The sequence below is a fragment of the Dermacentor variabilis genome, chromosome 4, assembly GCF_050947875.1.
Source record: "Dermacentor variabilis isolate Ectoservices chromosome 4, ASM5094787v1, whole genome shotgun sequence".
NCBI classification, from domain to species: domain Eukaryota; kingdom Metazoa; phylum Arthropoda; class Arachnida; order Ixodida; family Ixodidae; genus Dermacentor; species Dermacentor variabilis.
The window spans coordinates 19415343-19443305 of record NC_134571.1 but is presented as its reverse complement, the minus strand read 5'-3'; the positions used below and the strand labels follow the sequence as shown (position 1 = coordinate 19443305).

The window sequence follows — 27963 nt, the reverse complement described above, 5'->3', positions numbered from 1 at the left end:
CCACAGCGGCTGCATTTTGATGGGAGCGAAATGCGAAAGCACCCATAGACTTAGATTTAGGTGCACGCTAAAGAACCCCGGGTGGTAGAAATTATTCCGGAGTCCTGCGTTATGGCCTGCCTTGTAATCGGATTGTGGTTTTAGCACGTAAAACCCCATAATTAAATTCAATGGTTTCACGGCGGAAGCTACACGAAACCTTTCGGGAATGCAATCTAGGACTTGTGTAATGCCAAAGCTCAGACAAAAACCGGGTGCTCAGCGTAGAAGAAAAATTGGACATCATTCATGCAAGCGAACTTGGCACGAAGAAATTGGCACTGGCATGTAAGAGGGATCTACTGGTGACTATGGCGTGTGGCATTGGCAATGCGAAAGAGAAGTTACTCATCAGTGCTGCTGCGACCGCGAAAAGATGTCAACTACAATGTCAGACTTTCTTTGCAGAACCATATACAACAGCCTTCTCATTTTATTGCATATGATGCGTTTCTTTGTTGTTTTTTTTCTTGTATCTAGCTTTTTTTTTTTCTCTCTGATAATTTTTCCCTCTGCAAACGAGCGACAGCATTTATCTGCCTGTCTTTCTTTCTTTCTTTCTTTGAATATGCATGCTTGATAGAATGCATTTAACCCTTTCAGCGCCAGGCTTTTATCTCGGATATTATAAAACGAAAACAACAGTTTACTTTCGGTTATTCAAAACGGTAATAAAATGACTTGGATAATAGCAAATGCACTCTTAGTATGGTTCTCGCATTCCTATCTTCGTTTTCTATCCCCTTAGTTTCGTTCTGATGTGAATGCTTCTGCAATAGTATCACTGTGTCAGGATGAAAAAACAAAAACAAGAAAAGGTTCTATAAACGTAAGACAGATGACACAATTACGCAAGAGTGGTTGTTGCACTATGGTGAGAATATTTAAATGAAGAAGCGCCGCGGTAGCATTGCACTAAGTCTGAAAGCCACCCCTCCGATCAGTGGATGCACACTCTGTGCGGCGCAATCACACCTACAAAGGGGCGGCACGTTCCGCAGTCTGCTAACAAAAGCAAGGCTGAGTAAATTCAGAGAGATGGGAAAATATGCTTCTAGAAATATACAACACATGGCGGAACTACCTCGGAGCTCGCCAACTTCGCGTAACTGCGCACATTCTACTGGAGACAATGGAGAATGTACCAGTACGTTAGTCACACCACTGAAAGAGTTAATGCAATTATTACTATTCGCACTTTGAGGAGTGTACAATTTTTGCAAGTGTTGTGTATTCATGTTTCGTTGTTTTTTATGTCAAACAGATACTTTATGTACTGGCTCCCCTTACTCAATACTCCCGCTGAGGCCTGTAGAGTAAATTTAAATAGATTAATAAATAAATAAAGCTTGTAAATGCATTGCTACACACATACACACATACACACACATACGCTTGCATGTGGCCTGTTCAGCCGCTGTTTTAACTACTGTCATGCTGTAGTTAGGCAAACGAAATTAGTCAATGCATGCACCAAATCTCCATCCCTTGTCAACTTAAACAGAGGTCAACCATGCTGCCAGCATGAAGAATGTGTATTAAAAACAAGCACTTTTAGTGCACTGTTTTTAAGAAATAAGTCTTCGTGTAAACACCCAATATGTCTAATAATCTGTGAATTAAAATTCAGGGAGCCCTGTTAACAGCACTGGCTCAAACAACCACACCTGGAGACTCAGGGTTTTACCACTAACACAGCTCAAGCCTCTACACGAAAGCACTACTGTCGGTATCTGCAATGGTACTCAACTACCTATTCTTCAACACCCATGGTGTGGCGAGGAAACTGGTACTACCAATTGAACCTCAGCATATCAAAAACAGATATTTAAAATATTTGATGCCGATATCAGCACTTAACGAATATATGCCGATAAGGAATAACAGATGTAAAAAAGGCATTTTATTACATCTACATACAAAAAACAAAGTTTCTATGCACTAAGCAACTTGAGCCTCTGCACCTCCTTAGTTCAATTACTGAGACAAATCAACCCAGGCAAATATATTTTAAGCCTTACTTTAAAGCCTGTGCAATGTCAAGAATAATATACTTTAAATGTAACTGTCAATGCTAAAAATGTTTGACAATGGGCAATAAACCCACCATGCACCCTCCTCAAGCAGTAGCAGCAGCCAGTCTTGATGTTTGTTGCCTTGTAGACTGACGTCACATATCCAAAAGTGCTGGACTTTGGCGGTCCATTGGAGGAACTTGGTTCCAGGGGGCAAATGTTATGATAGTTGTCCACTTCTGTTGGCAGGTCTGAAAGTGGCAGAAAGCGCAAGTGTGAAAACTGGACACTTGGCCACGGACAGCTGCATTTCGTGAATGAGATTACTTGATCTCTGCACATGTGCAATGCGCTCGCTTTGGTTAAACCAGCTACCTTTACCATGTATAACCAGTGGCACTCAAGAATTCAGGAAATCTCCAAGCAGAACAGAGATTACATTTTGTGATAATCAATTTCAACTTCTATCCTCTTTTTATCCATTATACAGGGCTGGCTGATCCCAGACATAAGGCGGCGATGTCCAAGCTGATGACTGGATAATTACAAAATATGGCACCAGGCTTAAGTTCTAATGCTTTAAACTAGCACCTTGATGCAAGCAGAGGTGCAGACTAACAGTGCGTAGGTTTTCTGTGTGGGGCAAAAGGCAATCCTCAGAAATGTTAGGGGAAACAATATGAACCGCAGTCATTAACAGAAAAGCACGCACAACAAATCAACTAAAGCCAACGCTCATGGCATGTGTTAATAGCCTAGCCAATAACCCAATAACTTTTTGCATAACAGTGCTGTAATTATGAACCCAAACAATTTCAAAACATGAGTAATTGTTGCAGGGTCCCTATGGCATTGAACTACAACAATTTTCAAATGAAATTATTGGGCTTAATGCTACAAAGCAACATGCAAGCTATGAAGGACACCATAGTGCAGAGCTCCAGATTAATGTTTACTACCCCGAATTCTTTAACATGCACCTAAATCTCAGTACACAGGAAATTTTGCATTCCAGTCCCTTCAGAATAGGGCCAAAGCAGCTGGGAATCGAACCCAAGACTTCTTGCTCAGCTCCAGAACACCATAGAGCTACAATGTTCAAATGAGATGGGGGAAAAGGATCAAGTTAGAATGACAGGGAGAAAATATCTACGTACCAGTGTTTACTTCTGGGTTTCTTTGAGCAAGGCTTAAACTCTGACGATGCAAGATATCCTGCAGCAAGGCATAAGAACCACACATAAAAGAAAAGTTGTAAAAAGCAACTAAGAGGAATTGATGGCATGAGAAAATAATGCTGCTAGAAACAGTAACTTCAAAACCTATAATTAAAAGAACCCAGAATCACAAGAGGTTGCAGGGGGAAAGTTTTTAAAAGCCTCATACTCCCCCCTACTGAAGCTAATTACTGAAATTTCACTGCCTCAATAGGCTTACATGTCCAGAACAGTCACAGAAACTGCGGTCTTTTGCCATCACTAACAATTTCCAATGAATTGCAAAAAACAGGCAGCAACACAGAAATACACAACATATGAGGCAGCAAGTAGTTTCTTCCCTTTGCCCCTAGAACAGTTCAAGTGTCTCAACAGAAAATGCTGGAACACAAAGCAAAAAGAAACATAACACAAGCTATAGGCAACTGTATATTCTGTGCTTGCCAGACCCTCGGCAAAGTAATGAGAAGCAGCCATCATTAAAACTATGGCTACAACGCAACAAATGCAGGGTACATCCAGCACATCTTTGGTGACCGCTGCCGACAAAAAAAAAAAAAAAAGCATGGGCATCAACAAAAAGGTGATAAAAAAAAGAAAAAAGAAATATGAATCTTTTGTGTATAGTTGCTTTTAATAACAAAATCAGCTGCTACCATCACATATAACTACTGTGGTTTCTAGAGTACAGACAACTTCTACCTTTCACCCCTAACCACAAGTGATCTGAGTGCCTTGCAAGGTTTGCCATTACTCTGCCCAAAATGTCACAAGTCCCACCCTATGTAAGTGGCACATCCATACATGATGGCAGTTTTGTGGGGAACTAAGAGGCGCAGAAGTCTATATAGGCGGCTATAAAAAACACAGCACAGAGATATAGCATACCATTCTTAGCTCATCTGGAAGAAAGAAGGAAGGTGCGTTGGCTTTGGGCTTCATGAACTCAATGTGTGCCGGGTTTCCAGGATACATCTGATATTCAGGAAGCAGGACGGCCTGGCCTTCCTCCGTTGAGTTTCCGGCTTCTTCGTGTTGGTAGAAGTAGGTGGTACCGCCCAGAAACTCCTGCAGCGAGAGCTTAGGCTCATCTGTTTGGCATACGACACAGTGAAGGCACTTCACAAGTCCAAGCAAGGTGGTGAGAAAACACACAAATGATAAAAAATTGTATACATGGGCACACCAGAGAGGGTTTGAATTCAATCATCAAATCAAATGGTGGAGCTGAAATGTCTCAAAACACATAAGCTGTGGGAAACAGCATAGTAAGGGAGGGCTACGATTCATTTCTAACACCTCGGGTTCTTTAACATGCACCTAACTATGTTCAAGTGCATTCTTGGATTCTGCCCTGATAGAAATGTGGCCGGTGCTGACCAGACACCAAATCCATCAACTTGTGCTCAGCAATAGAAAACCCCAGACAGTGTTCCCAATAAGGCAATCTAGCATAAGGGCCCACAGAATAGGCCTGTGTGGGAGCAGTATTCTCAACACTGATTTCAGAGGTACCATTTAAATGTGGACTGATAGCCTAATCCAGTAGATGTGGCTGCCACAGGGAAAATGGCACACCTCCCACAAGCGTTACTTTTGTCACATAATTTTCTGATGCACCGACAGTATGCCTCTCCCACCTCCAGTGTGACATCGCATGGAATGTCACGTCACACAAAAGATTAGCTAGCACCAAAAGTGATAGATTGAGAATAGTCCTAGCACATTATTTTTGCTCTTAGGAGCCTCCAAATGTGCGTTTTACTTTTCCACCACCTATTCTTCACTGTTACAGTGCATTTCTATCATTCATCTCTGTTTTTCTACATCTGTGCACAAATAAACATTGATCAATTTGCACTTCCATTGCAAAATTTGGCAATACCTTTAACAACAAAATAGGCAGCAGAGCAAGGAGGGCTAAAACACTGCAGAACTGACCACCTTTATTCACAGGTTGTACAAATGGTTATCTCGAACATATAAAAATTGACTAGTACCATAGGCGAGATGCCGCACCTACTAAACCTCAGATAATTCCGTGTTCTGACATTTTATATAAAAATTCTTAGTCCCTAGAACCGTAAGTAAACTCGGGCCAACTCTGACTGCAGCAGGCTGAGGACAAATCATCAATGTGAACTTCTTTCATATTTAGCGTCATCAATAACACAAAGTTCCCAGCAGTAAAGCTTCTGAGCCATTTTTCTAAGCCACACAAAAATTGATCACTCACTAAATTTTATATTGTGTAACATTCACTCCCGATTCAAAATGGTGTGCTTTTCTTTACGGGCATAAATAAGATGCACCGACAACCCAAACTAAGAAGAGAGAGAGAGGGGGGGGAAACAGTTGCACTTGGGTAGTTTTTAACAACCATAGCTTAAGCCGTGAAAATAATTCCTTCAAATCTAGCTGATTAATTTGACTCACTAGAGGGCAGAACCTCCAGCCTGAAGCAACTATAGGCACTACACAGATGCCAACCTCTTTAGATAGCTTTAGTAGGGTTGTCTTTATTGGCCCTGCTCTGTACACTCCACACTTACGACAAGTACCTGCCTAATCAGTTGTGTTCAGTACATATATGCATCATTAGTAGTGTGCTTGACCTTCGCGTATCGTATGCCTTTATAGTAATCTACTTACTCTTGCCCCCTACCCCTATGTTTGCACTGTGGCATGATGTACGTTTGTAGAAATTATATATGCATTTCCTTCCACACCTGCAACAAACCAAACGAGGCTGACAGTTAAATCAATGAAATTAAACAAAATTTAAACACACAACAAACCTGGTAAACTGTTGTTGGAGGAAAAGGCTCCCGCTGTGTGTTCAAGTAGCCTCCAACAGACATTGGTGACTGGCTGCGGCGACTCACTAGCGGGGAGCCATCAGGGGATAAGCCAGGGCTTTCCATCTTCCCCAAAGACAGGCCAGATGGCGTGTCTAAATCAAAGCCCAAAATTTTTGCTCTTTAATTCCGTTGAAATGCAGAAGATAAGGCGTCTTCAAACTTGGTGGAAAGTGGCAGAGATAATAACCAAGCTTGTACACAACGTTTTTACTGGAAAGCTGCATACTTGCAGGCAATATGACTATCAGTGGGTTATACAATGTGTAAACTTTGCGATTTTATAACTATTACTTAAGTTGGAGTAAGTTCTTATGCATAAGATTTTCTGCATCAGTACAGTGGTACATGCTCACCAAAACAGTATATATGAGTAAATATACTTGAAAAAGCCAACCGATGAAGAGAACTACAAGATCTATAGCACCCTAGATGGAGGAGTACTATGATATAAAGCACACAAGGGATTCGATAAACAAAAATTAAACAGGCTTCAAACAGTGTTAAGGTGGATCCAACCAAACATATGCACAAACACAAAGATAAAAAGCTCGGTTTATGCTTCTCTAAAAAGTTAAAAGTTGACAGATAACTTAAATTGCTGCGAGACATCTACAATTATTTTTGCAGTTAGCAGAGGTGTGCACTGGCGAAAAAGCTGACACTCCTTACAACAGTCACAACATGCCTCTAGACTGCAACTTGAATTTGTAGGCTCATATTCTCAATGATAGTAACCTCATTTTAACAGGTATGTTATGTAAGACGGCTTTACAATTTCAAGGTGTAATGAGCAAGTCCCAGATGGTCAAAACAGATTAACTTAACGCTTGTCAGTGCAGAGCTTGAAATATTTTTGTTGTTGCTTCTGTGCCTGAAGGAAGAGAGAGAAAAACTTTGCAGTTTCTTATTAGAACACTTCTGTGCAAGAATATGGTTACATATTTGTTAAAGGGACAAAAAGTGCAACAATAGGACCCTAGTTTGGCAGAAGATAACAGCTTATTAACAGAGGAAGAAGTTCCTCTTGATTTTAGAGCCCAAGGTGCAGCACAGATATGTTAATATGACATCATGGATTTTAAAGTATTTTTACTTGTTTGGGCTGCTTTTCCTTTTTTTAGAAGTCATGAAGAGTTGGGTCTTTCATTTGTTAGAATACAATGCAGTCCATATTTTTAGTTGATAAACTATTATCTAGTCCCACGGGCACACTGTCTCATCATGACATTGCAAGAAGCTAGTGGGAGAACTTCAAGCTCGCCTTTCAGTTTTGAGTCTTCTGGCTAACCAAGACTCTGCTCATAGTAAGATTGATGTTCCTGCTATCACAGAAGTGCAATTCACAAATCCAGCTCAACATTTCCCATTAGTGCCCTTCAAAGGAGAACCAATGTGTTATCTTTTACTTGACCCCCCCCCCCCTCTTTTTCTTTGCTAGTTAAGGTCTATACACTCTAAACCTTACAAATACCACTGAAAAGCGTCAGAGTATCCGAAAAAAGTTGTACTGCAATACTTGTTTCTATGAATCAGTTTCGGCTTCGGAACCCAAGGCGGTGGATGCATCATGATGTCATAATACATTGGTGCATTAGCACAAGCTATTAGGCCATTTGGTGCATGATGAACTTGAAAAAGGGGGTACCAGCAAAACAAAAAAGATGCACACACAAGGAAAAGGCGTTGGACGTGGATGGACACTGGACTTTCAACTGTCCGTTTCTAACGCCTTTTCCTTGTGTGCACACCTTTTGTGCTTCGCTGGTACCCCTTTTTTAAGTTCACAATACAATGGACGTGGATGGACACTGAACTTTCAACTGTCCGTTTCTAACGCCTTTTCCTTGTGTGCACACCTTTTGTGCTTTGCTGGTACCCCTTTTTTAATTTCACAATACAATGGATTGCCCTATTTTTGCAATCACTGCAGCTGCCAAAAGTGAGTGCAGCAAGAAGAAACACTTGCTCCACTAGTTTATTTCTTAAGAACAACATCATACTCTTCATACCTAGCCTTACTGCTACACGTAAGTAAATTTTACTGTGTGTTATAATACCACAATAATGTTGAAGTTTTAAGACAAGCTTTAGTATCAAATTAAAATATCTGGTAATTGTTTTTCAACTTTCATTCCTGCTAAGTGTCATCCATCCTTTTATGTGTGAGAAGTGTGTGGCAGCGCCTCTCTACAACTTCAAAAATATGAGTCAGTGTTTCTTTCAAGGCAAACCGGCATTGCAAGTGATTATACTACTTACCAGGTGCTAACCGATTATATGGACTACTGCCGGGAGTCAAACTGAGACTTCCGGAAAACTGTGAGAACGAAGGTGTGCTGGTGCTGTGCGTTAATTGGCCAGGGCCCAACATACTGTTCATTGGTACAAATTCGGCGGCACCGGGGTTTGGAGTCTGCCAGAGGGAGAACAGAAGAAATGGTAAGTGCAGCAGCCCTCAGAACAGCAAAAGGTTGTGCATATTTGTTATGCTCAGAACATAAATCAATGGTTTGCATATCCACAAATCCCTGTGCCAGCATAATATCAGAGCACTCGCACACCAAACAAATAACATGAATGGAAAACAGTTCATGTTTCAGCTCAGTCATGCTCATTGCAACAAGCTGCAACTACAATGTGCAATGACTTCTGCATGCATAGCTAGGAAGACAGATTTATGGGTAAAAAAACAAATCACCTTTCTTGCAGAGTCCAAAGCCAATGATGAAAGGGCACTTGTAATTTCATTCGGTGAGATGCTGTTTGAAGATGAAAATATTTTCGATTTGTCCAGCGAAGATGGTGAAATTGTGCGTGTGGATACCTGAAAATTGAAACGTTTTCATAAATAATGCACAAATCATATAGATTAATCTCAAACCAATTTATGTATCTCTTATACCAATTGCTAGTGCTAGTGCAGAAAACATGTATATTAAGCTTTAGCATCATGTAATAAAGCACTGTCCTCATTTTTGCAATTGCAGTAAAGAGATCTAAAATCTATTAATGCAAGTCACTCCACCATCCCCATCTACCCACCCAAAGAGAAAATGGGAACTAACACACCACGCTATAACTTTTGGCAGGGATATCACTATGCAATGTTATACTGAACAGTTCTTGAACCTCAGATCTCGAGCGAAGAAAAAAAAAAAACGTGGTTTCGGCTCAAGGTCACCACCGCTATACCATCAACCTGCCAAAGCGAGCGCAATTTTCATTCCTTACGAGTACAGTACAAGTTTCTGTTGCATCTTCACAGCAGCACAGACTCACATTCATGTATGTTTTGAGTTTGGACTCAGCTGGGAGGTTCGATGGTGGTGAAAAAGCTTGGAAAACAGGGTCCAAGGCGGGACTTGTGGTACCTGAAATTTCGCACCGTTTAACACATAGTTACACGAGTTCAGGCAGTACCAAGATTAATTTTGTGTCTCAAGATTTTGATTAGTTAACACGCAGCGATACTTTAGACGCAATAGCGAAGGACGATCGACACCGTCCGGACGTCTTTTTATTTTAGACGAGAGGAGGAAAGGTGCACGCTTCAAGGCCTTCAGTCCACTAACTCTTGACAGCGAGGTCCCCTCTAAATATGATGTCTCAACTAGCAACAGATAACGCGCTTTCGGTAAGGTCAGTTTCACAGGTTGCAAGCCGGAACCTATGCTTCGATTAAATACGTTTTAAGCTCACCACCCCCACGCGCCGAGCCCTCAAATCCTATGCCAATTGCACCATACGCCAAACGACTGCGGGCCAGCTGACGTTTCACGTGCTCTTGATTATTTTATACGACCCACAGACCTTACCTGACAATCCTTAGTGTTCTGGGCACACGAAAACATAACCCGCGGAAAACAAAGGCAACTGAAGCTTACGGCTGGCACAAAAACAAACAATGGTTGTTTAGCCTAGACAGACCGCAAGACTTTCAAAAGCATATATCTGAACTTACTTGACATTGTGAGTCCAAAACAGACTGCATAAATGTTTAGAGTCAAATCTGTCGTTACTGCGCAATTTTTCACGTAATTGCGATGTTCACCGCGAGTGCGGCGACTGCGAGCGGTCTGTTGTTGTAACGTGCAGCTGTTCACGACCAGCGGTGGTGGTGCAGTGTGGGGAAGCTTGCGCGTTGCGCAACGCGGGTTTGACTCGGTCACGCAGTCTGCCAGCAGTCGATATGACGCACAACTACGGCGCCGCGTCAACGGATGTTCTCACCTTCGGGTGTCCGCACCATGAGTGACAGATGCGAATCACGCATTCCCAGATCAGTGTTCAAGCAAGGAGTGGTAGACGGTCCATGCAAGAATTGACACTCGGAACCGTAGAAACAAGTTCCCCCGGTGGCGAAGTAGCGACATATTGCGGTTTTCTTCGGCCCTACAAGAGAACCGTTCATGTTCCCTAGAAAGCCACGGCGGGTTTCAGGATTTCATCCCAACTTTCGTTTGGTCCATCAGCGCGTTTTTGTAGTAGCACATCAGCTCGTTGCGGCTACGGAAAGCACAACACAAACATACACAAATGCTCCAGTGTGCGATGCGCGCGCATCTCGGTACGTCAAGTGACTTCGTGACGTTGCGACCCCGAAACCAACCCTGAAACACCGAAACTGCCGACGTTCGCCGCTTGGCCACGCTGTGACGCCACTATCGCCCTGCAGCTTGTAGAGATCGCAAAATGCAGCGAAGCACTTAGGCGGGATTTTTCGCACTTGCAATGCAAACGAACTTATTGCAGCAGATTACGCGTATTGTTTACTCAGAACTAGCCATCCATGGTGCCCTAGAAGTTGGACTCTGGTCAGCCGAAACTGAAACAAATTGTTGCGCATTGCGCACTTACCTCCGTGTCCGGGGACGCATGGCCACCTCCCGCAATCATATCTTCCTTTTGATCTCCCGTTGAGCGTACGAAGTGTGTTCTCCACTGCCAACAGAGGCAATTACGTATTGGCTGTGTCAACAAGGTACAACCGCCAACCATGGAGGGCCGAAGCCTTCGACATGGCTAGCGAAAAAGACATGTACAAGAAACTCCCAAACAACGCCGATTTATTAGTATCGTATGTAATACATGCAGCACATCTTGCCAATATGAATAGTAGGAAAAAAAAAAAAAAAACGTTAACAGAAGGCAACCCAACAAGCATTGAAGAAAGGTGACTCGTTTTTATTGTACACTTCTGTACACGAAAATAAAATTTTTACTTATTTACAAGAATTCTATATACAAAGGCAGTCTGGGTCTGTACAAAGTTCCATTTGTCCTATACCCGAGTCAGTTTTGACACCTTAGTGGGTTACACACCAAGAAGTATCAATGTACAGCACCTTCACTTGCACATGCCAATTTAGAAATAAAAGTTAATGACTGCTGCTCTTAATAAAACAATTTTGTTGCTGTACATAAATGCAGCATTCTGTACTCATTTTCAATAACCTATGAACTTACCTAAAAAAAAAAGGCCTTTCATGTACACGATTATGTTAATGCTGTAGTGAAAGCACTGCCCAGTCATTAAAAAGGGGACTAGTGTAAACCTACAAATGAGCTGCATACTCGTTGATGAACTCATGTGTGTGCAATCAGGCCAACCAAATGAAACATGAGCTCCTGGCAGTAGCAGCAACCCTGTCACATAATGCAGCAAAGCCCTGATAACTCGTTCCCCCTTTGCACTGGTGGCAGTGACTGAAAACGTGGATCAGGAGTGGGTGGGCGGAACTCTTCATCGTCACTTGTTGACTCGTCGGGTGCAGGTGCCGGTTCGTTGCTGCCACCGCCCTCGGCAGTGTCAGACACGTCAGCAGTCGTAGAGTGAGACACGGGAGAGATTGGTGCCTGAATGCTCTCTGCTTTCACTTTCATCACAATGCCCCCAGTGCTTTTGACCACAACCTTTGGTTCGACTGTCTCAGGCGGGCGCTCCTCTTCGTCATTGTTCTGTTCAGCATCACTCAGAGATACCCCAAACTCCCCGAGATTATCGACTACCACTACGGGATCGTCCTGCGTATCGCCACTAGCATTGTCATCTTTTATTGGCAATCCCCCCTTATCACAAGTAGCCTCGTTACCCTCAGAACCCTCCTGTGCTACGGCAGCAGCTTCGTCTACTGCCATTTCCTCGGGCGGCTTTTCATCGGAGCCACTCTCGTCGATGGGCTTCTCATCAGCCGTCGCTTCGCTGGCAGCTTCTTCCTTGGTGCTGGGGTCGACATCCATGGCCTTATCTTCTTCTTGAGAGGCAGCTTCCGGCTGAGCATCTTCAGTCTCCATTTTGACAGGACTAGGTGCTTCTGCCGCCTGGAAGCGCCGAGGGCATCAGAAATGGGGACAACTTAGAGCAACCCCCCGCCCACAATGGAGTTGGCAGCTTCACTTGGGAGTCTTCCCATCCCCATATTTCTCAGCTAAAGAAAGGAGCCCGTTAGCCTAGCATTCACACTTTGCATAATAGCTACAAGTGCACTGTCACCTCAAACATGAGAAAAGTGGCAAAATAAACTAGCACTTCTTATACATACGGTCTTTGCGTTACTTGAGGCAGGAACAGTTATGCAAAGAAACAAAAAGAAATAAAAAAAAAATGCCCCAAGAAACATGGCACAGCCAAAGAGCCCTGCCGGTTCCAAGCACATAACCTGTGTTTGGAGTGCACCAGTAGACGCTCAAAGGCCAGTTGGTCTCTTCTCATTCTTGCCTTTGCACAGCCAGCCAGCAAAGACTCAGCAATAGACGTGACCCAAGGCATTTTTTATTAGCCTCATTCGATGCAACACCATTTTCAGCTCGTAAAAAGATGGCCAATTTTAAGAAAACAATAAAAGGAAAGCACAGGTGGCAATGAGACAAGAAATGAACTGCCATCAAGGACTTCATTCTTCCACTTCCCTCAGCAGCAGGAATAGATGCACAAGTCAGTTCACTAGAAAATATCTGTTTACTGAACTTAAAGAGTTTACCGTTATCTGAAGAACAGCGCAGAGAAAGTAATGCCAACTCAAAAAGTAGAAAGCAATAATTTACCCTTTTGAAGTCTTCATAGCAGGCTGGGTGGTACACCTGCCAACAGAGTAGTACATCACTGTGTTAACAAACAGCACAGTGCACAAGCATGCTCACAAAGTGGGTCTGCTGGCAGCGAACCAGTGAAAGACAAGACATGTCAAAGAGCACAGGACACGGCACAATTGTCCTCAGCCTTACACTGTGCTGCCCACTATGCCCGTCTACTAATTACAATTCCTTAACTGGATTAAAGGGCCCCTAAACCAATATGAGCTCAAAAATTTGTTTGCAACAAACATACAGCCACAAAAAATCTGTCAAATAACGCTGTAACAGCAAAGTTGCAGGTGTTTCATGGGCAACTAAGCAGTCACCACAGTTTCTCGCTCAGCTTCACTACCCTCCCCACATCCACTCTCTCCTCCTCATTGCATACTCTCACCAGCTCTATGCAGTGCAGCAAGTGAATTCGCTCTCGTGCTGTGATCTGCTAGCCTCCTGGCTAGCTCAGATGGTGTAGAGCGATCGTCCCGGCAAGGAGTTGGTCCCAAGTTCGAATCCCGGACCAGGACAAATTTTTCAACTACAAAGGTCTCTTTCTGAGAAACCCACGTGTGTTTCCTTTGTAACTTCATGCTACATATAGGTGGATGTCAATTTTTCCTTTCATAAACCTTCCTCCCCCTTGCGGGATTCTGCGGAAGTGATTTGCCATATCCAGTGCAGCGAAAGCTACAGATGGCATCAGCACACCAAAAAATGGATTCCTCCATTGTCCACCCCTAATCACCCTCTGTACAACGCCAACAGAATTGAAGCTTAATACAATAATCAGTGGTGCACGATGGGCAAACCCCCTTCCACCTTGGAACGCACAGCTGGACCTTATGTTACTGCGCTATTGTCCCATGTAGGTAGGCTAATCAACAGCTTTTACCGCACTGACACCACGACATGTGATCAAAGAACTGAAAAACGCCCAGAGAGAAGCAGGAATGTTTTTTTTTAGCTTCCCAGCTGCACATAGTGCTGTCCTGATCATGAAAGATGATCATCGCAGGTATACTATAGGTGATGCGTGTTTATTTAAAATGGTAAAAAAAATGCCAAAGATGGTTTAGGGGGCCTTTAATACTCTGCACCAAAAAGCACTGAGCTACAGATAAACAGCACCACTGCCATAGCTTTTGGAAATTTTCTGTCTGCACTTGCCGACAAAAGCCAGCAGGTTCGCACAAGGTTGAAAATGACAACCCACTCTTAGTGAAAGTTAATGTTATCACCACTGCCATTACAAACAATGGCCGCAAGTGTCAAAACTGTCAATGTTGGAAAATGCTGCAGCAGTTGACAGGGATGCTCATGGCCTTGCTTATGTCCATCTGTAGCTTTCAGCGTCTCAAAAGGTGTACACTGTAAAGGCTAATCAAGATAAAAAGGACTTTTAGGTGGGACTCAATCATGCATTTTATATAGAGAAACAGCGTATGCCCACAATGCCTTTGTTTCCACCTGACAGTACACAAGGGGCCAATCTTGAGCACTGGCAAACCATTCAAAAGGAGAAAGAAAGGCACTTGCTTTATTCTCGATGCGAATGGCATCCCTGAAGTGCCACTGCTCTTCCTCTTCCGCCCAAAAAAGCTGGAAGGCCTCTTCACAGACAGCACACGTCTGGAAAATAAATGCAAGTCTACTTGAGCAGTTGTCTGCCACCCAAGTTCTCTCTCCACTGCTTCAATCCACTTCAGAAAGTATTCTGTATTCAGGCTGATTTAGCAGGCCAGTAGAAACATGCTGCCCATGACAAAGCAGCCCACCATGCTGGCAATGCAATTGTGCAACAAGAGCATTATTGCTTCCCAGGAACGGGAAATTACATAGGAACCTACATAAAATAAATTTAAGTCTTGTACACAAAGCACAGGCCTCCCCAGGTCAGCTATTGTAGACCACGAATTACAACACAGCTGATTAACACGACACTTTATCTACACATGTGAACCTTGTAGAACAGCCAAAGACTATGGTGAAGTGACCAAAAATTTAAAACTTCAAACTGCCATGTACTTGTCCTTCCCAGACAAATCAGTCACTGTGTCATTTGCAAAATAAAGGGACGAGTCAAAATACAATAGACTTCTGTTAATTCGGTTCCGGTTAATTTGAATTTTTGGTTAATTCAATCCCGACCAAAGGTCCCAGTCAGCGGCCATATATATGTAAGGATCGAAACTTTCGCAATTTGAAATAAAAAATTGGCCTTTGCCAGGTAATTTGTACTTCACCAGTCAGCTCTAAGGAGATTTTTCAAGCAATAACCATATTTATCCACTTCTAATGCGTACTTTCATTCTTTTTCAAGAAAACTAGACCGAACATTGCCTGCACAGTGCAATCAGATATGAAAAAAAAAAAAAACTCCTTCGCAGCGTTAATATGCTTTACCGCATAAGAGAAATGTACTGCAGCAATGCTGACTTACAAATACCACACAGCAAAGCTGACTTTAGGAAACCGGCCGCCACTGTGAACACATATTAGACTCGTGCCCATTTTTCTTGCTAAAAAATCGGGTGCGTGTTAGATTACTACTTTGTTTAGGCGCTCTAATATTATTTCTATGCTAGCTTTCTACTTTGGACACACAGAAAGTGGGAAGGCGCTTGATTTGGTGACGTGTTAGGTTCGGACAAATAATGCCAAATGAATCAGCGGTGCATTTTGGCATTTTATCTGCATCTTGTTTAATTCCACCTGCCGGATAATTTCATCAATATTGTTGGTCCCTCCAGGGTTGAATTAACAGAAGTCGACTGTAATAATAAAAAATAAAAAGGAGCAAATAAAACAGTCATCTAAACAATCTACAAAAGCATAAGCTTTCTGTATTCTTTAAAAAATGATCATATGATCTTGGAAAAAAGAAGGAAAGAGGCACTCAATGTTATCAATTAGGAGATAAAAAGAATAAGTGGCTAACACATGCTAGGACGTACATTGCCAGTCTCATCGCCAGAAGCAGGGACACTCTTGATTGCCATGGGCGAGTTGCTGCTCTGGTCCTGTTCCACAGTGGCTTGCTGCTCAAAGAAGCTCCTCGCTGACAAAAGCAAAATTGGAAAGGTTATAACTGGGACTCTTGTAAAATGCATGCAACGTGCTTGCATAGTGAAATATTGCACCAAGAATCCCTAATTATCACCAAAGGCCTACGTTTTGGAAGCAATATGTTGCAGGAGGCGACTCTGCTGTGACACTAAATCAATAGGAGTGGAGCAGGTGTTCACACTGTGCGAGTGCAGTGCAGCTGCGCGCCTTACGGGCTTTTGAATACCGCGGAAGAAATGTGCCGCAATGAGTGAGCTTTGGCGTCTGCTGCAGGCAGTTAAACCATTTTGAAAAATTTGCACAGTGAAATGGGGAGGCTATTTTCTTTTTGTTATTGCCATTATCCCTATATTGTACAACTATGCAGTGGAAACTAAACGGCGGCCATGGATACAATACTTTTTCATCACAAAACGCATTCCAATAGAAAGCCATTTGTGCAGAAGCACTTTAGCTTGTTTTGTTACAAAACCTTTACCAACATGTCCTGACAACTATTCAGGCATCAAACTTGCACCTCAGTTTCTTATTACACTTAGTGATTGTTGTGGCCAAAACAAAAGACATTTACATCCGCACACTGTGAATCAACTAATGCTGCACCATGCCATCTGCTACTAAGAGCTTGCACGATGCTTGCATTTTCAAAGTAGCAAGTACAGGAGGAACATGAACACATGCTAAACTGGCTCTTGCACCAAGTCAAACAGAACAGCATGGTGCAGGCAGCATGTGCTGCACTGTCAAATCAAGGACAAAGCACTGCACTCCCTGAACTAGTGGAGAAAGCGCTGCCAAGTCAAGGAGACTAAATGACAACTGTTAAAATACATGTTCGTCACAGAGAGCTAAACCTCTATTTAACGACCTTCAATATAACTAAATTCTCGATATAACAAACTATTTACCTTTTTAAAACTTCTGGAACATAGAACATAACATATTTTGAGCCTCAATATAACAATGTGTGTTTATACATGATTTCTTGGTGACGAAATTTCACTGCTGCCATGAAGGACTACCAAGACAATAAATGGAAACTTCTGCAGATGCAGATGCTCAAATTGTTGAATTACATGCGGCTGCTTGCACTCTCAAATGGCGCATCACGCGACCAACAGCAAGAAGAAGCATTTTCTCCCCATTGCTAGCAATTCACATGATAGAGCCATCCCTCTGCAGGCAGCACTCTCAGCCACAGAGGCAAAAGCGTGGCTGACTTTGTACCGCCGATGAGATGATGTCGCTATGGCATGAAACGATATCACTCGTCACAAGCTCACAAAGTCAACATACCATGAAATTCTGTGCAAGCGCCCCACCTATGCAAGAGCCTCCCCCCCCCCCCCTCCCCCCAATTTCTCTGCGAAGTTCAAATTTCCACGCCGTTCTGGGAAGCCACCCCCACTGCCTCCCGTCCCCCTGCTCCACGCCCTTAAGAGTGTTTCAGCTTGTTCGGCGTTCCGGTAAATGCGGGTGGACTGGGCGTTTTACCAGATGAGCAGGAGGCGTAAACGTGAGCGGCTTGACAGGTGCTGTCACCTTGTGGGGCGGAGCTGAAACATACGGAGCTCACATTGCGTCAACCAAGTATATTCTGCTTCACTGCTGATGTAAATTTTCAGCCGCAGCGAATCGCGACACAATTACGCCTCTGAGAAAATTTAAACCAGCAATGTAAAAGAATACACTTGCTTACTGCATGGTTAAAACATGAAACGCTGTCTCTGTGTATTTGTTTCTTCCTTGTTCAGTCGCACTTATACACTCTATCACGCGTTACTGCAATATTAGCACTGTGTTTGTCTGGTTGGGCTCTGCATTACAAGGTGGCTGCTCCGCTTTGGCTGCTCACATCTAAACCTACACTCCGCCAGTAAAACACTGAGTCTGCCTTCTTTAACCGAATTACTGGAAAAGCTAAATCTCTCTTTTCACACACCGTGCTCAGGCAACAATGGCCTGCCACATTTAGTTCACAAAGAGAAGTTTTCTAGGCCTTTTTTATTATTTCTTTCTGTATCTTTTCTTTATCTCTCTCTCTCTTTTTCCCCCACGTCCTTGTTAGTGACATTGCAACTCGCTGCAGGCCTTTTGCAGTTCGCAGACCGCCGGCCAGTCTTGCTGGCAAACGGTAAGACCTGCCTGTCACACAGTACAGAGCACAGTGAAGAGGCCACTCAGCGACAGAGGAGTGGTTACGGCTACACTGTGGCATCCCGGCAGCTTGATACCCCGCCACCAATATCGTCGCTAGGCCTTTTCCAGTTCACTTTAAATCTGTACCAGACAGTGCTTCAGAACAAACTGCTTATGCTCCGAAGCAGCAATGTTTTGCTACCATTGTTGTTGCTTTACCCTCTCCTCGTAATAATTTAACACGCAGAAGAAAACATGCCAATATTTGCAGTGCCGCCAGCTGCGATGCGAGCATGGTCTAGCTGCAGTTCACTGTCTGCCGTTGGTAGCCCTGCACTGCAGCTAAGCTTGACATGTATCGCAACTCTTGTTAGCACTAAATGTTTGACCGTGGACTTCAAGTGGAATGCTGCGACCTTTTTTGTCCCGACTGATTAAGAGGTGTCTTTCGAGGGCTTTGAGAGTGATGAACAGCACTAACAAATCTCTGGCTTAATAAAGTTCATGTTAAATAAAACTTTAAATCAACGCCTACTGTGTTCTTTTTTTTTTTCTGGCGGGAAAATTTTGTCGTCGCCATCTTGAATTTTGGTCCCATTCTGGGATATCCCCCTCTTTGCTGGTAATTTCAACATGCATGGGGTGTAGGGGATGGAAGGAAAGGGCACTTGCTCAAAATTTTATGGCAATTTTTTTCTCATCCAAACTTGCTTTTTCTAATTGCTCATCAATTTCCAAAATTTCGTAGAACCTGCTATGCAAGAAATATTCGTTGGTGACTGTACTTATTTCCATAAGAGATCCAATTTTAATATACAGTGGACTATCTTTAAATGGAACCTCAAGGGACCAAGGAAATTGCTTCCGTTTATCAGGAGTTCCATTTACTGAGACACAAAGCTGAATACAATTGCATGAATGCAAAACCAGTAAAGCATGAGGATGGTGTTCTGTTTAAGAGGCAGTCCCGTTTAAGTGATTTCCATTTATCGAGATTCCACTGTAATGAAATTTTGATTTAACGAAGCAAACTGCAGTTTTTACCAACTTCATTATATTGGATTTAACTATATTTGACAGGGAACCTGATTATGAGAAGGCAATTCACAGAAGTATAAAAATGGGTAGGAGCACATACAGCAGACATTGTCAGCTCCTGACTGGAAGTTTACTATTATCATTTAAAAGGAAGGTGTACAATGTCAGCATTTTACTGGTGCTGACATATGGGCAAAGAAGCTTGAGAACAAGTTAAGGACCGCACAAAGAGCAGTGGAACGAAGAATGCTAGGCATAACGTTAAGAGACAGAAAGAGAGCGGTTTGAATCAGAGAGCAAACGGGTATGGCCGACATTCTAATTGACATTAAAAGAAAACAATGGAGCTGGGCAGGTCACGTAATGCACAGGTGAAATAACCGGTGGGCCATTAGGGTTACAGAATTGGTGCCAAGAGAAGGGAAGCGCGGTCGAGGATGGCATAACACTAGGCGGGGTGATGAAATTAGGAAATTTGCGGGCTTTAGTTGGAATCAGTCGGTGCAAGACAGGGGTGATTGGAGATCATAAGGAGAGGCCTTCGTCCTGCAGGGGACATAAAATAGGCTGATGATGATAATAATGATGATGATGATGAAGAAAAAAAAGAATAAATGATGCTGCTTCAAAGCGGCAGCAACACTGTCCCAGACAATGTATCTCAGACAGTACTGGTAAACTTCAAGCCTAACTGCACAGGGCCTTTAATGCAGAGCTGTATTGGCTTAGGCAAAGGAGCATGACTAAGAGGCATACCTCTTTCTTCCAGATCTTCTATCTCTTCAAACTGAATCCAATCCTGCAAGAATGAGCAAAAGAATTCAAAACGCAGTTGAAACCAGCAAAACAACTGAACACAGCAGCATCAACAAACAAGCAAGAATGCAGTTATTAGTATCGTCTTGCAACACTGGCATCCAGGAACACTATCAAGAGTTTTGTTAGAAACAATGAAACAGATGCAAAAAGGTGCCCCATTTCTATCTTTTCTAAGCAACGTTTCAAGGTTTCTGTTATTCCCTATTATTGGTACCCTAAAGTCAGTGTCAAAATGCCCTGTAATCTAAAATGCAGTTTTCCATGAGTGCAAGTTTAACTGTAAATCTCTACACCAATGCTTACACAAGTTTGTGGGGAATGCAAACCATAGTAAGACTGGATTTGCTCATTTACTGGGTACACAGCATAGTACCGGAACCTGAGCAGCCAAGACTGCACACACATGTACAGGTCCACCCCACAATTTCCTGACTGACTACATGCAGAGGCTGCAGAAATCTTGAGCCTTTTCACGCTTTTTGTGTACTGGTACCTTCCACCAGCACTTACCTGCAAGCATCTTGGAAATGAACAGTGCTCTCAGATGCCTAATGTACAAATCGAAAGGCTTTTTTATATGAATACAACAATTATAAGCACACAGCCTCAAAACATTTCAAGCAATTCTGCAACAACTGCTACAGCAAAATAAACAACAGCTTCCAGGGGCATAGAGCGTGAACACAAGGGTTCCACTATGCAATCATGGCCGAGAAACATCTGAGATACATGTAGAAATAATTAAGTAGTCGGGGAGCTCTATAGCTGCAGACACTGGCGACGCACCTCCACCTCGTAGAACCACTTGCGGGAGAAGGCCTTCCGGGCGCCATCCTTGTCCCTGCGATTGGCCCTGAAGTGCCAGTCCAGGTGCTGCCGATACTTCTCGCACTTCTCATCCGTGAAGCGCAGGCCACAGGAGGCACACTGGGTGCCCACATGCAGGGCATTGATCACACTCTGATGCTTGCTGCGGGGAAACACAACATTCACTGTCATGACATGCACCTGCTTGTCAGGGTCGAACACAGCAATAGCACACGATCACCACAATCAAAAGGAACAATCTGAGGAGGCAAGCAGTTAGGGAATATGCATGCGGCAAGAAGGAAAGGCGAGGAGGAATGTCGCTACCTTAAAGGGACAGACAACCACTCAGAAAATGAATTGAGATAAGCCCGCTGATGGAAAGATTGCCTATCGTAGTGGCTAAAACAAGTAATGTTTTTCTCACTAAAAGTAGATTAAATTTTAATTCATCACTAAAAGTTGCGAAAAATTACTTTGGCACCTTACACGGCAAAAACATGAGGATGTACAAGAAGCCTATCACGTGACCTTCTATTAGTGTGCACGGTTCCTGGTCTTTTTATTCGTATTGAAATGCAGTACAGTTATTTCTAAGTTTTTCTTTCCTAACTTACAATGTGCAGACAGGCCTTCATTTGTAGTGAGTAGAAAAATGGTGCTGCCTTCGCGTTCAATGAGTTGGCTTGGCTCATCTATCGACAGCAGCACGACAGGGGCCAGCCAGCCATGACGTAGGCGCGTACTTGGGGATAAACACGGTACAAACACAGTAAAACCTTGTTAAACCGTACCCACTTAAACAGTTCGTTTTAAAAGTAGTAAAGTCAAATCCCCGACCCAGTGGCCATTGAACATAATGCATTTTGTATCCAGATAAACCATGCCAGCTTATTGCGCATGTATAGATTAACACGTAGTGTTCACACATTTTGTCGCGCACTCACAGCGGTGTGTCATCCCCATCGGGCAGCCCGGCAGAACAGGAAGCCTCAGAGGTCAGAACAACAGCCTACAAGAGCCCTGTGCATTTGCGCGCGAAGCCACATCAACATCATTTTGGCGCCGTGCATGGTGCCGTGCCAGAGAGCGTTGTGGCGTCGCGCAAGCTAGGACCCGGGTCATGCCGATGCTTGGATAAAGAACACTGGGTGCTCAGCATAGAAGAAAAATTGGACATTGTTCGTGCTATCGAACATGGCACGAAGAAGTCGGCGGTGGAACGCGACAGCTGGAGATCTACCGTTGACTATAGTGCATGGCATTTGAGATGCGAAAAAGTTGCTCGGCAGCGCTACTGCGACCACGAAGAGATGTCGGCTACGAAGTTCGACTTTTTGCCATCGTCGCCTCTATTGTTGCCGCAGCGTTGTCTAACGACAGTGATGAGGGCAACATGGAAAGTGACAGCAAGGGCGATTCAGGCCCGACAGTGGCAGAAGCTGCACGTTACGTCAGCCTCATGAATACATTTGTTGCAACGAGAACAGCAACCCACAGTGAAAAGGGTATTCCACAACTTCTGCAGCTCTACCGTGCCTGTGCACGGAAAATATGCAACGTCAACGAGGAATCTGCCATGCGAGTGTTTGCCGAGAAGTAGGGGCTGGCTGAAAAGCTGGCTCGCAGCTTCAGTAAGTTTGAGGCTGCTGTTGTAGCTGCTAGGCCGCCACGGCATCAAACGAAAATAACACTTTTGTCGTGCAAAGTGAATAAATACTGCATGTTCTTGCCCTTTCATCGCACTCTCTCTGAGTTCCGTTTTAGACAGGTAAGTAGGTGATCTCATGATATTTCAGTTAAGCAGTACTACCGTTTAGTACATACTTTTTTGGAGCTCCGGCCAACTATAGTTTAACAATATTTCACTGTATAAGAAAGGTCTGTTCAACAACGCGAACTTATTGTACCAGCTTTTTATTTTCAAAAGTAGTTGAAAAGGTTGAAATGTAGGTGGTTAACCACAGTTACACTCACTTGTGTGAAAGCAGAGCGATGGGCGGCTTTCTCAATTTGCGAGCTGGGCTATCGACATTATTCACTTCTCAGTGTTGCTGGAGGAGGGACTAACTTCTTTAGAGACTGCTCAGATTGAAAAAATTCTCCTTACTAAACATCCACGTGCTTTTGGAAGTAACCGCAGCAAGTGTAAACACTACAGAGGGTGAGCATTGCGTTCTGCCATAAAAAACTAGGTCCTTAAATATCGTTTGTCAGTCCCTTTCAGCTTATTCAAGGCTCAAAAGGCATGCAACGCTGCCATGAGTGCACACCCACTCCCCGCAACACGCGAGCATAGCATGGTGGAAAATGGTACACAGGTAGCACGACGGTGTAGCTGGAAACAGAGAGGATCGCTCGCTCACCTAGCGTGGAACGCTTCGCTTGGTGCGAAAGGCACTGTGCGTCACAGTGAGTACACACATGCCCCCTGACAGTTCTAAGCAGTGCAGTTTATCAGTATGCTTGGAGTATTCCAGTTTAAATGCATGCATTTGGGACGGGACTGGGAGAAATTTCGAATAATGCGGTCATTTGAGTAATGCGGCTTTGTTATAACAAGGACTTACTGTAACTGGAAAGTGCATGTTGCAGACAAACGCGGGTCTTGTGCCATGGCCGAACAGGCCGCACTTCAAAGGAAGTCACTAGGCCCTCGCTGTGGTGAGTGCTAATCGGTCACGAGATGACGATAACCGAAGTTTCTGCACTAATTTTTGTGCGAAATAAATGCGAAGGTTGTAGTATACTTATCAAGTGAATGAATTGTGAACAAATGTAAATAAAATTGGTGGAGTGAGGATTTTATTGTGTTTTGATGGATGGATGGATGGATGGATGGATGGATACAACCTTCTTGTACGTCCGGCAAGGTTTAACGCGACCCAGGCTCAGGTCTACCCTCGATAATTTAACATAAGGTTAATTCGGACACTTCTTGCCGTCCCATGAAATGCAAATTAACAAGGTTTCACGGTATAGACGTCACTCCACGTGATCATACCGAAGCCGAATTTATTGGTATGCTGATGTCTGCACTTTTCAAAAAGGTGGAAGACCTTTTGCGGCACAGCATTGCATCATCCATACCGCAAGTCATGGCAGCCCAGTGATAGTGAAATGCAACAAAAAGTGATAGTGGAACACACTAACTGGTAGGCATACAAAGAGCAACTGCAGCAGTCAGCCAATACATTAGGCGCTATGGCCAGGGATCTGTCCCAACTACGTTTTAGCAATTAATATGTTTTAGGTGCACACGCATTAACGAGGCTTTACTGTAATAGTTTGAATAAAATTGCCACTGTAGGCCCTCACAAGATATATGGTAGACGCTAAGAAAAACTCTCAAGCTGAATTTTTTAATAGGATGAGCAGTTCAGGAGTGTTGATGAGATTTTCCAGTGGCACTCGACAATGTTGATTGTGATTCAGGTGATCACAATGGCAGTGTACTAGCCTTAAATTAAAAGCGGAAGTGGCCATATAGCAGCACTTTATTGCATTGTTTACAGTGGAATCCCGATTATATGTCCCAGGTTTTAGCGCAGTCCCGGCGAAGTCCCCATAGAAGCAATGCATTAAATACCCTGGTTATCCGACACAATTTTATGGCTGACCCGTGTTATACGATGACTCTCGCGAAACGCGGGATGGAACAGCAGACGAAAGAAAAGTGCCGCGGGTCCCTTTCCTCGCTCCGCCTTTCCGCATGCGGAGCGCTTGACACCGCTCGACCGGTCTGCTTCGGCGCAGCTTTCTTCCCTGCTTCGTCTCATTGTTCGTTCCTCTCTCCCCGACCAGCTGCCGCCCGCGAAGCTCGCTGTGCTGAAATAGCATGTTTTCTTCTCCACAATAACTTTCTCTCTCTCTTCTTGGCAGCGTCGCCTCTAGACGCACTGAAGAAGCGTTTCTCTCCTTCCAGTTTCCCAGCAGCCGATCGCCAACAAGGTAGTGCGGAGATGCCTAGGCTTATTGCACATGTTCTTCGTTGTAATCCTAGCGACCAGCGTTCAGCGGAGGTTTTGAGCTGTGTGGAGCAACACGACGCACGATGTCCCGAAAGTGGACAATTCTATCGTGCGGCGATAAGCTGAACATTATCGAGGAAGCGGAAAAGCGGCATGAAGTCACGAAAGCCAGCATTGCCCAGGACCTTAAGATACCCGAATCTTTGCTTAAGACGATCCTGGCAAACAAAGCGGTGATATTGCAGAATGCCAACAACTTCGGGCTCAAGCGGAAAGCGGTAAAAGGAGGACAGCATGAGAAGTTAATAAAAGTTCTCGTCAAGTGGCTGCATCAAACACAGAGCTCTGCGATCAACGTTGACAGCGCCATTCTAAAAGAAAAGGCGGACCTTGTGGCATTGCGTCTGGGCATCAACGACTTTCAGACATCGAACAGATGGCTGGATTGCTTTAAAAAATGAAACAGGATTGTGTACAGCTGCTCCTGCAGAGAAAGCACTTCCGTGGACGTTTCGATGGTGAACGAGTGGATGGAGTCGCTGCCGGAAATGATTACTGTATTGAAGCCCTGCAACGTTTTCAAAGCCGATGAGAGTGGTATTTTTTACCATATGCAGCCTGAGCAAACCCTTGCGTTTAAGGGTACCAGCTGTCATGGTTGCAAGCGTAGTAAAGAGCGTGTGACGGCACTATTCTGTGCTAATTAGAAGCGTGCCGAGAGGCTGCCTGGGCTCGCTGTTGGAAAGTTTGCAAAGCCACGGTGCTTTAAGAACTCGAAGACGCTGCCGTACAGCTTCAACTTCAACAAAAAGGCGTGGATTACGTCTTCGCTCTTCAGCAATATTTTGCAGCAGCTGGATAACAAAATGGGTGCTAAGAGGAGAAAAATATTGCTTTTCGTGGACAACGCACCATGCCACCCACACAATAAGTCCAGCCTGAGGAACATAAAGGTTTTTTTTTTTTTTTCACCCAACTGCACAAGCCGGCTGCAGCCGCTGGATGCCAGAATCATTAACTGTGTCAAGCAAGGGCACCAGAAGCAGTTAGTGCAGCATCAGCTGGCGGCTATGGAGCGCAGCGTGTTGGAAAAAAAGATCACTGGGCTAAACGCCATGCATTTTATTGCCAGTTCGTGGAACGCAGTGTCGCAAAGCACAATCGCTAACTCGTTCAAGCACTGTGGCTTTAAGCGAGAGACTGCCTCCTCTGCTGGGGACACAACCTCGATGCCATTTGAGGCCAATGCAGGCTTCACCGATGTCGATTTCGAGGGTTTAAACCTCACCACGACCTTCGCCGAGTACGTGGATGCCGACGACAACGTTGCGAGCTGTGGCGAGGTGTCGCTGGATGATGCCATCGAGGAGGCTTTGCCTAGTGCCGACACCGCTGCGACATCGGGCGAGGACGATGATGACGCCACAGATGCCGTGCCTGTGCCTACCACGTTTGCCGAGGTGCTACGGCACATAGACAGCATTTGGAACTTCATCTGCTCATGCGAAGCCACAGAGGATCTCCTTTTGAAGGTTGCCCAACTCGAGCAAAAGCTCTTGGTTCACGGATCAAGCAAGGTCCAAAAGAAACTTACTAACATTTTTTAAGGTTTGCGCCGGCTGGCGGGAATCGCGGCAGTGGGCATTGTAGCGCCATAAAGATTCGTTTGAATAAAGCCTGACCTATACTGCAGCATTAATTCTTATCGCATTTACTTTTTTGGTAATTTGGGTTTCCAAGCCCTGCAGAGTATGTTAGTAGTTTACATTGAAGTTTCTCGTAAATCCGTCGTGCGAAATAACTAGTATCTTTATAGGCATAATTTATGTTCGGATTTTACGACGCCCGCATTTTACAACGCTTTTTCGCAGTCCTGAGAAAGTCATACAGTCGACTCCCGTTAATACGAAGTTCACGGGGACCGCAAAAAACTTCGAATTAAACAAACTTCCAATTAAGCACAAAACACAAAAAACATCACTTTATTTGTGGCGAAATCGAGTATTTTCTCTAAGAAAAATAGTTGGTCATCTTGCTTTGCTTCTTCATGCCGAATCGCCCTGCTGAAAGCAAGTTCTGCAGGCTGTAGATGTGGCGGAACGCTTCTTCCGCGTCACCTTCAGCGGCAAGGAAGCGCTCCGCAAGAGCAAGGCCCGCAGCTACATCGGCAGCCTTAGGTTGCGGCTCGCCTTCAACGTCATCGTCGCTTTCCTGGGTCGCTTCCTGGGGCCGAATAATCTCTACAATTTCACTATCCGTCAGCGCACCGCACGTTTCGACCGCCTTGTCTACGGCGACGTAATCTTCAAAATTGACGTCCCCGAGAGCATCACCAAAATCAGTGCCGTCAAGCTCGCTTGTTGACGCTTCCTCCGCTGAAATTTCAGAGGCATCCTTCGAAGAAGCTGCCACAAAACCACAAGCCCTGAAGCAGTTTGTGATTGTTTCTTGCTTCACACGATCCCATGCTCGCGCCAACATGTAAATGGCCCTAAGCAGGCTCACCTCGTACTTTGTGGAGCTATCCATACACAAAATCATGCGCTTGAGGAGGTGCCGCCTGTACAGGACTTTAACATTCTTGATGATGCCTTGGTCCATTGGCTGCAAAACAGCCGTTGTGTTTGCAGGCAAAAATGCGAGGCGTATTGCACTCAAGGCTGGCACATTCACTTGAGCACTGCAGTGATCGACAAGGAACAACACCTTGCGGTTCGAAGCAGCAAACTTGCGGTCAAATTTGCTTATCCAGCTCATGAAGATTTCGGCCGTCATCCACGCTTTTTTGTTCGCCTCATAGTCCACAGGCAGCGTCTTCACGCCTTTAAAACATCTCGGCATCGCGGCTTTCCCGATCACAAGTAACCGACATCGTTCCGTGCCAGTCATGTTTGCCGCGATCAGCACCGGCACTCTCTCC

General features: G+C 44.3%; 2 protein-coding genes across 8 annotated transcripts in view; both read right to left on the bottom strand.

Annotated features, from left to right (window-relative positions):
- PAN3 (Poly(A) specific ribonuclease subunit PAN3) overlaps nucleotides 1–10718 on the bottom strand; it is a 33854-nt gene extending 23136 nt beyond the window's left edge. The window contains exons 1-8 of one of the 2 annotated variants that reach the window (XM_075688293.1): nucleotides 10363–10718; nucleotides 9412–9503; nucleotides 8831–8956; nucleotides 8392–8545; nucleotides 6070–6224; nucleotides 4160–4339; nucleotides 3212–3269; nucleotides 2147–2305 (exon numbers count right to left, since the gene is read on the bottom strand). In XM_075688293.1, coding sequence (XP_075544408.1) covers nucleotides 2147–2305; nucleotides 3212–3269; nucleotides 4160–4339; nucleotides 6070–6224; nucleotides 8392–8545; nucleotides 8831–8956; nucleotides 9412–9503; nucleotides 10363–10543 — 1105 coding nt within the window. In that variant the 5' untranslated portion in view covers nucleotides 10544–10718. Of the gene's footprint in view, nucleotides 1–2146; nucleotides 2306–3211; nucleotides 3270–4159; nucleotides 4340–6069; nucleotides 6225–8391; nucleotides 8546–8830; nucleotides 8957–9411; nucleotides 9504–10093; nucleotides 10292–10362 lie in introns of those variants that run through there. The other variant, XM_075688295.1, reaches the window with a different exon arrangement.
- Nucleotides 10719–11181: 463 nt separating this feature from the next.
- Nucleotides 11182–27963, bottom strand: part of LOC142578751 (uncharacterized) — a 90485-nt gene continuing 73703 nt past the window's right edge. For all 6 annotated transcript variants that reach the window (XM_075688287.1, XM_075688292.1, XM_075688288.1 and 3 more), the window contains 6 exons: nucleotides 21052–21235; nucleotides 20203–20245; nucleotides 16158–16261; nucleotides 14740–14832; nucleotides 13177–13212; nucleotides 11182–12453 (listed from right to left, as the gene is read on the bottom strand). In XM_075688287.1, the coding sequence (XP_075544402.1) occupies nucleotides 11782–12453; nucleotides 13177–13212; nucleotides 14740–14832; nucleotides 16158–16261; nucleotides 20203–20245; nucleotides 21052–21235 (1132 nt within the window). In that variant the 3' untranslated portion in view covers nucleotides 11182–11781. The remainder of the gene's footprint in view (nucleotides 12454–13176; nucleotides 13213–14739; nucleotides 14833–16157; nucleotides 16262–20202; nucleotides 20246–21051; nucleotides 21236–27963) is intronic.